This window comes from Hyperolius riggenbachi, chromosome 9 (assembly GCF_040937935.1).
Source record: "Hyperolius riggenbachi isolate aHypRig1 chromosome 9, aHypRig1.pri, whole genome shotgun sequence".
Lineage (NCBI taxonomy): Eukaryota > Metazoa > Chordata > Amphibia > Anura > Hyperoliidae > Hyperolius > Hyperolius riggenbachi.
This window is the reverse complement of record NC_090654.1, coordinates 7,959,289-7,973,940: the sequence shown is the minus strand read 5'-3', so window position 1 is coordinate 7,973,940 and position 14,652 is coordinate 7,959,289. Positions and strand designations below refer to the sequence as shown.

Here is a 14,652-nt window from a genome sequence, read left to right as displayed (position 1 = left end):
CCTGATACAGTTAGTCATTGACTGGGGTCTAGATTCACGAAAGGGGGTGGAGCTACAAACAGCCAATCAGATTTGTTAGATTGATTTTAGCCATTCTGTTATTGACAGGGTTCTCAAACTTGACACAGTTGGTCACTGGATGACTGGGATTAATATTCAGGAAAGTAAGTGGAGCCTACAACAGCCAATCAAAATTGATTTTCAAGGGAAATATTTACATTGCTGCCATTCTTACACTCTTAATGGCAGATGCCTCAAATCTGGTACAGTCAGTCAATGGGAGACTGGGGTTTAAATTCTGAAAAGGGGGCAGGCTACAAACAGTCAATCAGAGTTGTTTAATTTCAACGGAAAAATGCAATTTATTGATGCTAAGGATCCCAAAGCTCATAAACTTGGCCATTGAGTGACTGTATGTCAAGGTTAAAAACAGTGGGCGGAGCCAAAAACAACTAACTGTTTGCATAGGAAAATATAAACTGCAGCCATTCTTACACTGTTAATGGCAGGATTCTCAAACTTGATACAGTTGGTCACTGGGTGACTGGGATTAATATTCAGAAAAGTAGGTGGAGCCTATAACAGCCAATAAAAATTAACCTATTGATTTTCAAGGGGAATATTGAAACTGCTGCCATTCTTACACTGTTAATAGCAGAGACCTCAAACCTGCTACAGTCGGTCATTACGTGACTGGGGATCAAATTTACTAAAGGGGCGGAGCCACAAATAGCCAATCAGATTCCCTTGCTGAATAAACTGCTTCCATTCACACAATTTTGATGCACTGGAATCCACTTTGGCTCCCAAATTTGGTCACTGAGTGACTGTGTGTCAAGGTTACAAAAAGTGGGTGGAGTAAAAAACAGATTTCCCTGGGAAAATGTAAACTGCAGCCTTTCTTCGCTGTTAATGGCAGGGTTCTCAAACTTTGCACAGTTGGTTACTGGGTGACTGGGATTAGTATTCAGAAAAGTGGGTGGAGCTTAAAGAAGCCAATCAATATCACCATTTTCAAGGAGAATATTAAAATTGCTGCCATTCTTGCACTGTTAATGGCAAAAGCTTCAAACCTGGTACAGTTGGTCATTGGGTCACTGGGGTTCAAGTTCAGAAAAGGGGGTGGAGCCACAAACAGTGAATCAGATTTGTTTTTATTGATGCCTAGGACCGAAAGCTTACAAACTCAGTCATTGAGTGACTGTGTGTCCAGGTTACAAAAAGTGGGCGGAGCCAAAAACACATTTCACTGGAAAAATATGAACTGCAGCCATTCTTACACTGTTAATGGCAGGGTTCTCAAACTTTGCCCAGATCGTCACTGGGTGACTGGGATTAATATTCAGGGAAGTGGGTGAAGCCTACAAAATTCACCTGTTGATTTTTAAGTGGAATATTTAAATTGCTGCCATTTTTACACTGTTAATAGCAGAGTCCTCAACCCTGCTACAGTTGGTCATTGAGTGACTGGGGTTCAAATGCTGGAGAGGGGCGGAGTCACAAACAGCCAATCAGATTTGTTTAATTTCTATGGGAATATACAAATTATTGATGCAAAAGGCAACAAAGCTCACAAACTTGGTCAGTGAGTAATTGTGTGTTAGGGTTAGAAAAAGTGGGTGGAGAAAACACCAGCCAAATACATACCCGGGCAACGCCGGGCTATCAGCTAGTCTATATATATATAAAATCGTATGTATGTATGTATGTGTGTGTGTGTATGTGCCGCGATCACTCAAAAACGCTTTTACCGATTTGAATAAAACTTGGTACACAGATCCCTTACTACCTGGGATGATATGTTCTGGGGGTCTCGCGGCCCCCCTGCACACCTGGGCGGAGCTACAAACAGCAAATCAGATTCCACCCATTGATATCAATGGAAAAAATGTAAAAGGCTGCCATTCTCACAGTAATCAAGCCAGAGTCCCCACACTTGGCACAGTTGGCCACTTGGGGACCGAGGCTACAAATCCAGGAATATTGGGCGGTGCATAAAACAGCCAATCAAATTTCAGCCATTCACTTTAAATGGGAAGATGTAAACTGCAGTCATTCTTACCACGTTTATCGCAGGGTTTTGAAACTTTGCACACTTGGTCAATGGGTGACTGGGATTAAGATTCAGGAAAGTGGGTGGAGCCTCCAATAGCCAATCAAAATCGACCTATTGATTTTCAAGGGGAATATTAAAACTTCTGCCATTCTTACACTGTTAATGGCAGAGGCTTCAAACTTGCTACAGTCAGTCATTTGGTGACTGGGGTCCAAATTCACTAAAGAGACGGGGCCACAAACAGCCAATCAGATTTCCTTGGTGGATAAACCGCTTCCATTCACACGTTTTATGCCAGGAACCTGAAAGCTCACAAACTTGGTCATTGAGTGACTGTGTGTCCAGGTTACAAAAGGTGGGCGGAGCCAAAAACAAATTTCACTGGGAAAATATAAACTGCAGCCATTCTTACACTGTTAATGGCAGGGTTCTCAAACTTTGCCCAGATCATCACTGGGTGACTGAGATTAATATTCAGGAACGTGGGTGGAGCCTATAATAGCCAATCAAAATTCACCTGTTGATTTTCAAGGGGAATATTTACATTGCTGCCATTTTTACACTGTTAAAAGTGGGCGGATCGCTAAAAACCAGTCTTATCACCCGAACGATAGTCTGTACATACGCCAGATTTGACGTGCGAACGACGGAACGTTCAAACGACGGGTCGTTCGCAAAAATCTGACGTGTGTATGGGCCTTTAAAGAGAACCAGAGATGAAGCACCCTCTTGTATTTTACCTTATAAATCAGTGGGAACATGACAGTAAACACCTAATCTGCTCTTTGTTTCATTGTTCTCTGTTTAATCTGACTGTTATCACCTCTGATAAGAATCCCCGACTGAGCACTCAGTCTAGCTTTGCTACGGAAAGATTATAGCTGAGTCTGTCTTCTCTGGTGTCTTTTCAAGCCCAAGCCTGCCCCCTTGTGGCTCTGCTATAATGACTCAGCTATAATTATTCCCAGCCAGACTGAATGATCAGTCCGGGATTCTAATCACAGCTGATAACAGACACTTTTAGCAGTGAGGATGAAACAGAGGGCAGGTTAAGTGTTTTCTCTAATGTTCTTATTGATATATATGCTAAAATACACAAGGGTTCTTCCTCTCTGGTTCCCTTTAAACCTGCTACAGTTGGTCATTGGGTGAATGGGGTTCAAATGCTGGAGAGGGGCAGAGCCACAAACAGATAATATTTGTTGAATTTCTATGGGAATATACAAATTATTGATGCCAAAGACCCCAAAGCTCACAAACTTGGTCATTGAGTGTTTGTGTGTTAGGGTTAGAAAAAGTGGGTGAAGCAAACACCAGCCAAATACATACCCGAGCAACGCCGGGTCATCAGCTAGTTTATAAATAAAACAAAGATTTTAACCACTTAAGCCTATCAGGATGGATATACAGGGAGTGCAGAATTATTAGGCAAATGAGTATTTTGACCACATCATCCTCTTTATGCATGTTGTCTTACTCCAAGCTGTATAGGCTCGAAAGCCTACTACCAATTAAGCATATTAGGTGATGTGCATCTCTGTAATGAGAAGGGGTGTGGTCTAATGACATCAACACCCTATATCCGGTGTGCATAATTATTAGGCAACTTCCTTTCCTTTGGCAAAATGGGTCAAAAGAACTTGACAGGCTCAGAAAAGTCAAAACTAGTGAGATATCTTGCAGAGGAATGCATCACTCTTAAAATTGCAAAGCTTCTGAAGCGTGATCATCGAACAATCAAGCGTTTCATTCAAAATAGTCAACAGGGTCGCAAGAAGCGTGTGGAAAAACCAAGGCGCAAAATAACTGCCCATGAACTGAGAAAAGTCAAGAGTGCAGCTGCCAAGATACCACTTGCCACCAGTTTGGCCATATTTCAGAGCTGCAACATCACTGGAGTGCCCAAAAGCACAAGGTGTGCAATACTCAGAGACATGGCCAAGGTAAGAAAGGCTGAAAGACGACCACCACTGAACAAGACACACAAGCTGAAACGTCAAGACTGATTTTTCTAAGGTTTTATGGACTGATGAAATGAGAGTGAGTCTTGATGGGCCGAATGGATGGGCCCGTGGCTGGATTGGTAAAGGGCAGAGAGCTCCAGTCCGACTCAGAAGCCAGCAAGGTGGAGGTGGAGTATTGGTTTGGGCTGGTATCATCAAAGATGAGCTTGTGGGGCCTTTTCAGGTTGAGGATGGAGTCAAGCTCAACTCCCAGTCCTACTGCCAGTTTCTGGAAGACACCTTCTTCAAGCAGTGGTACAGGAAGAAGTCTGCATCCTTCAACAAAAACATGATTTTCATGCAGGACAATGCTCCATCACACGCGTCCAAGTACTCCACAGCGTGGCTGGCAAGAAAGGGTATAAAAGAAGAAAAACTAATGACATGGCCTCCTTGTTCACCTGATCTGAACCCCATTGAGAACCTGTGGTCCATCATAAAATGTGAGATTTACAAGGAGGGAAAACAGTACACCTCTCTGAACAGTGTCTGGGAGGCTGTGGTTGCTGCTGCATGCAATGTTGATGGTGAACAGATCAAAACACTGACAGAATCCATGGATGGCAGGCTTTTGAGTGTCCTTGCAAAGAAAGGTGGCTATATTGGTCACGGATTTGTTTTTTGTTTTGTTTTTGAATGTCAGAAATGTATATTTGTGAATGTTGAGATGTTATATTGGTTTCACTGGTAAAAATAAATAATTGAAATGGGTATATATTTGTTTTTTGTTAAGTTGCCTAATAATTATGCACAGTAATAGTCACCTGCACACACAGATATCCCCCTAAAATAGCTAAAACTAAAAACAAACTAAAAACTACTTTCAAAAATATTCAGCTTTGATATGAATGAGTGTTTTGGGTTCATTGAGAACATGGATGTTGTTCAATAATAAAATTATTCCTCAAAAATACAACTTGCCTAATAATTCTGCACTCCCTGTAAACGTCCAGTGTAGTTGTGGACATTGCACCACCAGTTTGCTACTAAATGAGGCACATGTGGTATCATTTTAATCATGACGAGTGGCAGAATACATTTAGGTGTGTCTTAAAGAGGAACTCCAGTGAAAATAATGTAATAAAAAAAGTGCTTCATTTTTACCATAATTATGTATACATGATTTTTTCAGTGTTTGCTCATTGTAAAATCTTTCCTCTCCCCGATTTACATTCTGACATTTACTACATGGTGACATTTTTACTGTAGGCAGGTTATGTAGCTGCTCCTTGCTGTTTTGGCTGTTAGAGACAGCTGTAAGCAGCTATTTCCTGTCTGTGAACATTGTTACATTGTGGCAGTTTGCCCAGAGTACAGCGGTCCCAGAGCTTCTTGCGGGAGGGGTTTCAGCACAATATCAGTCATACAGCACCCCCTGATGGTCTGTTTGTGAAATGCAATATATTTCTCATGTAAAAGGGGGTATCAGCTACTGATTGGGATAAAGTTAAATTCTTGGTCTGAGTTTCTCTTTAAAGCTTGGGCGCACGTTACATAAAAAATGGGTGGGGATAAACTCAATCCAACATAAAAAAAGTAATTTTCAAAATTATGATCAAACTTGGGAAAGTCTTGGCAAAACTACAAGAGACATATGTGGTAACATTTTAACCCTGATCAGTTGTAGAATGGAGTTTAGAAAGTTTTAGGGTTGAGGCCCATGTCTTGTGTATTCTTTTTAGTCACAAACTGAATCAAAAGGAATTCAGTACCAGAATAAAAAGACTTGTAAAATGAAAACAAAGCAACAGAATATAGGAGAAAAAACATGTATTGTTACCTTAGGAACTTGGCTTTTTAAATATGTATACCATGAGGGTATATTACTGTTATTTTTGCAAATAAGGTCTCGTAATCAATGGTACAATGAGAAATCAAAAAACACAAAAAGGCTTTGCTTTAGAATACATAGAAAATAAGGTATTTACGAAACAAAATTTGCACACCTTAAGGCTGCTTACACACTAAGACGTTACAGGCGCACGTTAGTGCAGCCTGTAACGCTCCCCCAACGCACAGCAATGTAACACAAGTGGGCTGTTCACACAGCCCACATTGCGTTACATGTAACGCTGCACGTTCTCCCGAAAGTGCAGCATGCTACGGCGTTGAGCGGCTTAAGCCGCGTTAGACTGTCTGCACATGCGCAGTCATGTTGGGGAGGAGCGGAGAGCGGCCAGGCACATGGCTAATTAATATTCACTGCACGTTGTGACGTGCAGTGTTTACTTCCTGGAGCGGCCGCTCTGTGCGGTGATTGGCCGGCGGGACCACGTGATGCCGCATGCGCGCAAGAGTACGCATCACGGACGCCAGAGGGAGCTGAACAACGCGGCTCACTCTGACGTCCACATAGAAGAGCACCAGGCGTCGTGTTAGGTGCACGTTATGCGACCTTAACGTGGCACCTAACGCAACGTCTTAGTGTGCAAGTAGCCTAAAAGCCTAATTTGTACTAAAAAAACAGTATATAGATCATTTAGCTGTGATAAGGAGTAATTATAAGTTATTGGCGAATGAATGGGAGCAATGCTGATATATGAAAATTGCTCTCGTCCTGAAGTGGTTAAAAAAAGTCATAATTCTCTTTATACTGTAGAAAATATTAGATGCTCGGTAAAGTCCACTGAGGGATAAAACTGAGTAGTATGTCATATTAATGACTCCTCTTATATTTCTTTGCTAAGGTGAATCAAACACAGCAAGAATTCAGGAAAACACAAAGCGCGCCATCAGCGGACGATACACGCTGTACTGTCTGGGATTCGGCTATGGAGTGGATTATCCATTCCTGGAGAAGATGGCCCTGGAGAATTCTGGGATTGCAAGAAAAATTTATGAGGACTCTGATGCAAAATTGCAGTTGCGGGTAAATGGTTTTTAATAATAATAATAAAAAAAAAACCACAAGTGGTCCCCCGATATAAATAGCAAGTTTGGCGACAGTAGGCCGGATGCAGCATCCGTATTAATACCAGCAGAGCACTGCACATCGGTAATGTGAACGTTGCTATAGTAGTGCACATTGCATTACTTGCTTAACACATTACCATAGCCAAATTTGCGCTACCCAAGTACCGTAGGCTGTGCCAATTGTGCAATGCATGCTTCTCTGCTACCTTTAGTACCGATAACATTGCCCTGCACTGCCTGCACATGCCAATACTACTGATGGTTCATGCATGCGCTATGTTTGCCGGCCTTTGCAATTTCTTTCGGCACCATAGACTGGAATAGACAAAACTTGGACTGGAGCAATGTTCAGGTTTCTTGTTGCAATTTGGAAATGCTGATTTCTGAGTATAAACTGAAAGCATTTTCAAAGCATTTTCTGATGTTTTTGAAGCAATTTGGAATTGAATGCAAAAGATTTTTACAGCGATTACAATTTATGATTTCCATAGTGATTTGTGATTTCCATAGGTTTGGTAGTAACAGCTCTGTACCAATTGAAAAGCGATTTTGCAGTCACCATGATTGCGAATTTGGAAAATCGCTACTGTATCACTATCTATTACTCATAGTAGGTGCGCAGTTTCAGAGCACATAAAAATAACTCAAAGACAGCTCTCAATTGTAAAATATATAACATTTAAAAAAAATAAATACTTACACAATGATGGTCAAACATCCAGATGTCTTTCAGCTCCATCACATAAGTTCACCAATACTCCTGTGGGGCCACATATGCCTTAACCACTTCCCTGCCACAGGTTTTTTTTTCCCCCTTCAAAACCTGAGCAATTTTCACATCACGTTCCTCCCATTCATTCACCAATAACTTTATCGATACTTATCACACTGAAATGATCTATATCTTATTTTTTGAGAGACAACTAGGCTTTCCTTGGGCAGAACGTTTTGCTAAGAATTATTTTATTTTTTATACATTTTACAGGGAAGAAGAATAATAAAAAAAAAATTGCAAAAATTCATTATTTCTCAACTTTCAGCCATTGTAGTTTAAAAATAAGATGTGCTATTGCCGATAAAAAGACACATTTTATTTGCACATTTGTCCCAGTTATTACAACATTTAATTTGTGTCTCTAGTACAGAGTATGGTGATAATATTTTATTTTGAAATAAAGGTGTATTTTTCCGACAGTAATATACCCTCATGACATGCATATTAAAAAAAAGTCCAAGGTAACTATATATGTAGGTTTTTTTTTAAAAGATCTAGTGGTTTTTTTTTAGAAGTGTTTTATTATGGGAACTTTGGGGTAGGGTGTAAGGGGTTAAAAAATAGTCATAGTTTATTCAGTTTTTCTATGTAAAAATGTATTAGAGGTGCCGAGTGTTGTTTGTTTTGGTAGATGCTGTAACTCCTTTTTGTATTGCCTGAGGAAGCGGGCGCTGACCCGTGAAACGCGTTGCTTTGTTTTAACTGGAGTTCGTTAATAAATAGACTGAATGTACAGTCGTGTTGTGTCTGCTTGGAGGAGGTAAGTCCATCACTGCCTCCTCTAATTACCAAGTTTTGGCTTTTAAGCTCCTTTAAAACCCCTTTTATCCTTTTGGCGCCTCTGTTCTCTCCTATATAATATTGTATCCACCCTGGGTGAAGGGTTGCGACCCTTTCTACTATCTACAGAGAGCGACTTGTTATTCCTGAGTGGGGTCAGGATAATCTCCCCACCTGCCTTTACAGTGGTTGCCTATTGGTGACCCATGTTTGTGAGTATAACAACTATTACTCTTTGTCATTATCCACTTTGTCAATACATACTACACTATTGGGGCTCTTGGTGTTCCTCTGTTTAAAAATGTATTATGGTGTATTTGGGTTTATTTTACTTTTTGGCCACAAGATGGCACTACACTTAGTCCCTCTCTGCTGTTAACAGTAGATAGGAACTGATGTGTGAGTAACAGTTTCCTTTCAATTCTGCATGAAAGCTGCAAGCTCCCATTTATCACAGGCACGGAGATCAGGTTTAGGCCTCTTGCACACTGCACGCGTTTCAGATTCCGATTCCGCTTTTTAATCAGTTTTTACATCCGATTCAGATTCAGATTTGCAGTTTTCTCCCTGCACACTGCAAATCGGAATCTGAATCTGATGTAAAAACTGATTAAAAAGCGGAATCTGAATCGGAATCGCGTGGAGTGTGCAAGAGGCCTTAAGAACATCTATTTCTCATTCCCCTATCACGGAGAGAGAGGACTGCGGCGAATGCGATAGACGTGACGATTGTGAGCGGCGGCGTTAAAGTAAACAGACACGCTTATCTACGCCCCCAGGGACGTAGCTAAACGTGGCAAAAGTACGGAAGTGGTTAATAGGCATCTTAGGTTCGGGGACCTGGGCAAAGTTTGCTATTGACAAAACCATCCCATCATGAAGCTGGTGATATAGGGTGCTGGCCTGTCTTTTATACCCCTACAGACAAAGACACGCTGCCAGCCAATCCTAAGTGGTCTTCACACACCTTTCCTTATAATGCTTTGGTCATCTGCCCAACAAGGTATATTACATGTATTTAAAAGAATGTATATATATAAAATCGGATGTGTGTGTGTGTATGTATGTGCCGCGATCACTCGAAAACGGCTTGACCGATTTGAACGAAACTTGGCATACAGATCCCTTACTACCTGGGATGATATGTTCTGGGGGTCTCGCGGCCCCCCCTGCACACCTGGGCGGAGCTACAAACAGCATATCAGATTTCACCCATTCAAGTCAATGGAAAAAATGTAAAAGGCTGCCATTCTCACAGTAATCAAGCTAGAGTCCCCACACTTGGCACAGTTGGTCACTTGGTGACTGAGGCTACAAATCCAGGAAAAGTGGGCGGAGCATAAATCAGCCAATCAAATTTCAGCCGTTCATTTTAAATGGGAAAATGTAAACTGCAGCCATTCTTACACTGTTAATCGCAGGGTTCTCAAACTTGGCACATTTGGTCACTGGGTGAATGCAATTAAGATTCAAGAAAGTGGGTGGAGCCTACAACAGCCAATCAAAATTCACCTACTGATTTTCAAGGGGAATATTTAAATTGCTGCTCTTCTTACACTTTTAATGGCAGAGGCTTCAAACTTGCTACAGTCGGTCATTGGGTGACTGGGGTCCAAATTCACTAAAGGGGCGGGGCCACATACAGCCAATCAGATTTCCTTGGTGGATAAACTGCTTCCATTCACACATTTTTGATGCCAGGAACCTGAAAGCTCACACACTTGGCCATTGAGTGACTGTGTGTCAATGTTACAAAAAGTGGGCGGAGCCAAAACAACTTTTACTGGGAAAATATAAACTGCAGCCATTCTTACACCGTTAATGGCAGGGTTCTCAAACTTTGCACAGTTGGTCATTGGGTGACTGAGATTAAGATTTTGGAAGGTGGGTGGAGCCTACAACAGCCAATAAAAATTCACCTTTTGATTTTCAAAGGGAATATTTCATCTGCTACCATTCTCTTATACTGTTAAAAGCAGACTCCTCAAACCTGGTACAGTTGGTCACTGGGTGATTAGGGTCCAAATTCAGAAAGGGGGCGAGCCACAAACAGCCAGATTTGTTTATTTTTCAATGGGAATATACAAAGTATTGATACCAAGGACCCCAAAGCTGATAAACTTGATAATTGAGTGACTGTATGTCAAGGTTTGAAAAAGTGGGCGGTGCCAAAAACTACATTTTTAACATGGCAGGGTTCCCAAACTTTACACAATTGGCCACTGGGTGACTGGGATGAATATTCAGAAATGTGGGTTGAGCCTACAACAGCCAATCAAAATGTACCTATTGATTTTCAAGGGGAATATTCACACTGCTACCATTTTTACACTGTTAGTGTCAGAGGCCTCAAACCTGATACAGTCAGTCACTGGGTAACTGGGGTCCAAATTCACTAAAGGGGTGGAGCCACAAACAGCCAATCAGATTTGTTAGATTGATTTCAGCCATTCTGTTATTGGCAGGGCTCTCAAACGTGACACAGTTGGCCACTGGGTGACTGGGACTAATATTCAGAAAAGTGGGTGGAGCCTACAGCAGCCAATCAAAATTCACCTTTTGATTTTCAAGGGGAATATTTACATTGCTGCCATTCATGCACTCTTAATGGCAGAGGCCTAAAATCTGCTACAGTCAGTCACTGGGAGACTGGGGTTTAAATTCTGAAGGAAGCGGGCCAAAAACAGCCAATCAGATTTGTTTAATTTCAGTGGTAAAATGCAACTTATTGATGCCAAGGACACCAAAGCTCATAAAGTTGGTCATTAAGTGACTGTATGTCAAGATTAGAAATAGTGGGCGGAGCCAAAAACAACTAACTTTTTACATGGGAAAATGTAAACTGCAGCTTTTTTTACACTGTTAATGGCAGGGTTCTCAAACTTCACACAGTTGGTCACTAGGTGACTAGGATTAATATTCGGAAAAGTAGGTGGAGCCTACAAGAGCCAATCAAAATTCACCTATTGATTTTCAAGGGGAATATTGAAACTGCAGCCATTCTCACACTGTTAATAGCAGAGGCCTCAAACCTGCTGCAGTCGGTCGTTAAGTGTCTGGGGTTCAAATTCAGAAAAGGGGCGGAGCCAAAAACAGCCAGATTTATTTGCTGTATAAACTGCTTCCATTAGCACAATTTTGATGCCAGGAACCCAAAAGCTCACAAACTTGGTCATTGAGTAGTGACTGTGTGTCCAGGTTACAAAAAGTGGGTGGAGTTAAAAACAGATTTTTCTGGGAAATTGTAAACTGCAGCCCTTCTTCACTGTTAATGGCAGGATTCTCAAACTTAGCTGGTTACTGGGTGACTGGGATTAATATTCAGAAAAGTGTGTGGAGCCTAAAAATGCCAATCAAAAATCACATGTCACTTTTCAAGGAGAATATTAAAATTGCTGCCATTCTTGCGCTGTTAATGGCACAAGCCTCAAACCTGGTACAGTTGGTCATTGGGTCACTGGCGTTCAAATTCAGAAAAGGGGACAGAGCCACAAACATTGAATCAGATTTGTTTCATTTCATGAGAAAATACAAATTATTGTTGCCAAGGACCCCAAAGCTCACAAACTTGGGCATTGAGTAGTGACTTTGTGTCCAGGTTGCAAAAAGTGGGCGGAGCCAAAAACAAATTTCACTGGGAAAGTGTAAACTGCAGCCCTTCTTACACTGTTTATGGCAGGGTTCTCAAACTTTGCCCAGATGGTCACTGAGTGACTGAGATTAATATTCAGGGAAGTGGGTGGAGCCTATAATAGCCAATCAAAATTCACCTGTTGATTTTCAAGTGGAATATTTAATTATTTTTTACACTGTTAATAGCAGATGCCTCAAACCTGCTACAGTTGGTCATTGGGTGACTGGGGTTCAAATGCTGGAGAGGGGTGGAGCCACAAACAGCGTATCTGATTTAATTTCTATGGGAATATACAAATTATTGATGCCAAGGACCCCAAAGCTCACAAACTTGGTCATTGAGTGTGCGTTAGTGTTAGAACATGGGCGGAGCCAACACCAGTCAAATACATATCCGGGCAACACCGGGTCATCAGTGGGTGGAGACAAATACAAATTTCACTGGGAAAATGTAAACTGCAGCCATTCTTATACTGTTAATGGCAGGGTTTTTAAACTTTGCGCAGTTGGTCACTGGGATTAATATTCAGAAAAGTGGGTGGAGCCTACAAAAGTGAATCAAACTTCACCTATTGCTTTTCAAGGGCACGGGCCTCAAACCTGGTACAGTTGGTTATTGGGTCACTGGGGTTCAAATTCAGAAATGGGGTGGAGCCACAAACAGCCAATCAGATTTGTTTCATTTCAATGCAAATTACTGATGCCAAAGACCCCAAAAGCTCACAAACTTGGTCATTGAGTAATTGTATGTTAGGGTTAGAAAAAGTGGGCGGAGCCAACACCAGCCAAATACATTCCCGGGCAACGCCGGGCAATCAGCTAGTGTTCTATATAAGGAAATGGTCAGTAGTAAAGGAAATGGCTGAAGTAAATATTAACCATTCACATACTGGTAATGGGCGATATACTATATGCATTAACATGTACATACAATATCAATGGTAATTGGATGAGGCATGATTACATCACTAATTAAACGACATCGTCCGACAAGAAGTAATGATGTAAATATTTTGCATTTTGAGAAGCTGCACATGGCGGTATTTCTTTGGAGGGCTTTCCGCTCTTTTTGTCGCACGTTTCTATGAACTGACTGGATGTTGTATCTGTTTCAGGGATTTTACAATGAAATCGCAAAACTGTCCTTGGTGAATGTTGAAATGGAATATCCTGCGAATGTCACGTCTGACCTCACTCAGAACAGCTTCAAAAATTACTTTGATGGAAGTGAGATTGTCGTCGCCGGACGTGTAACTGACAACAACCTGGATATATTTACAGCAAATGTGAAGGCAGAAGGCGTAAGTACTCTTCACCAGAATCCACGAGTATTGGCTCTCATTCAATCCACTTCTTCTCTTACATTTTCTCCTAGATAACATTTTTACACCTTATCCATAAAATGCTTTTTAACCTCTTGAGGACCACAGTGCTAAACCCCCCTAAAGACCAGGCAATTTTTTTTTTAAATAGGCCACTGCAGCTTTGAGGCCATGCTGCAGGGCCGCACAACACAGCACACTAGTGATTCCCCCCCCCCCCTTTTCTCCCCACCAACAGAGCTTTCTGTGCTCTGTTGGTGGGGTCTGATCCCCCTCCAGTTGTTGTTTTTGTTTTTGTTTTTTTACAAATATTTATAGTAATTTTTTTTAATACATTTATGGCCTTGATTCACACAGCGCTGCGTAATATGTTGGCGCTTTATAAATACAATAAATAAATAAATTAAATAAATAAGCGGTGCTAACTATTAGCACGCCTGTGAAAAGCCCCTTAGCACGTCTAAAAGAGGATTCCGCGCGCTAACTTGCTTACAAAACACATCGCGCGCAAAGTTAGGCGCGCAAAGTTTTGTGCACGCACTGCACAGAGCGCAGGGCGCTCCGTGCGAAGTGCCCATTAAAGCCTATAGGACTTAGCGCGCGCACTTACCGCGTGATCTGATTGAGAAAACCGGTGCTAACCTACTTAGCACCCTGGTTAGTGCGCCTAAAGACTTTAGATGTGCTAAGTAGGTTAGCACCGCTTTGTAAATCAAGCCCTATGTATTTATTTTTTCCTCCCTCAGCCTCTCCCCCCCTCCCCCCACCAGCCAATCACAGCAATTGGCTGTCATAGGCTTCAACCTATGTGAGCCGATCGCTCTCTTGTACCCCAGGGGCGCAGCCGTGTGACACGGCTGTCCCCAGTACAGAGCTGCTGCTGATCGCATCGCTGTACTGAGTAAAAAGACGTCGGTTTTGCCGTCTAACAGTCTACCAAGCAGGAGATGCGCGCGAAGCCTGCGCACAATCTCCTGCAAACTGAAGCCCCAGGACTTTGTGTGTGTGTGTGGACTTTGTGTGTGTGTGTGTGTGTGTGTGTGTGTGTGTGTGTGTGTGTGTGTGTGTGTGTGTGTGTGTGTGTGTGTGTGTGTGTGTGTGTGTGTGTGTGTGTCGATTCCGTGAAAACGGTACACAGATCCCTTACTACCTGGGATGATGTGTTCTGGG

At 41.9% G+C, this 14,652-nt stretch overlaps 1 protein-coding gene across 2 annotated transcripts in view; it reads left to right on the top strand.

Annotated features, from left to right (window-relative positions):
- LOC137533671 (inter-alpha-trypsin inhibitor heavy chain H3-like) overlaps window positions 1–14,652 on the top strand; it is a 196,710-nt gene that overhangs the window by 126,552 nt on the left and 55,506 nt on the right. For both annotated transcript variants that reach the window (XM_068255010.1, XM_068255011.1), the window contains 2 exons: window positions 6,747–6,928; window positions 13,276–13,461. In XM_068255010.1, coding sequence (XP_068111111.1) covers window positions 6,747–6,928; window positions 13,276–13,461 — 368 coding nt within the window. The remainder of the gene's footprint in view (window positions 1–6,746; window positions 6,929–13,275; window positions 13,462–14,652) is intronic.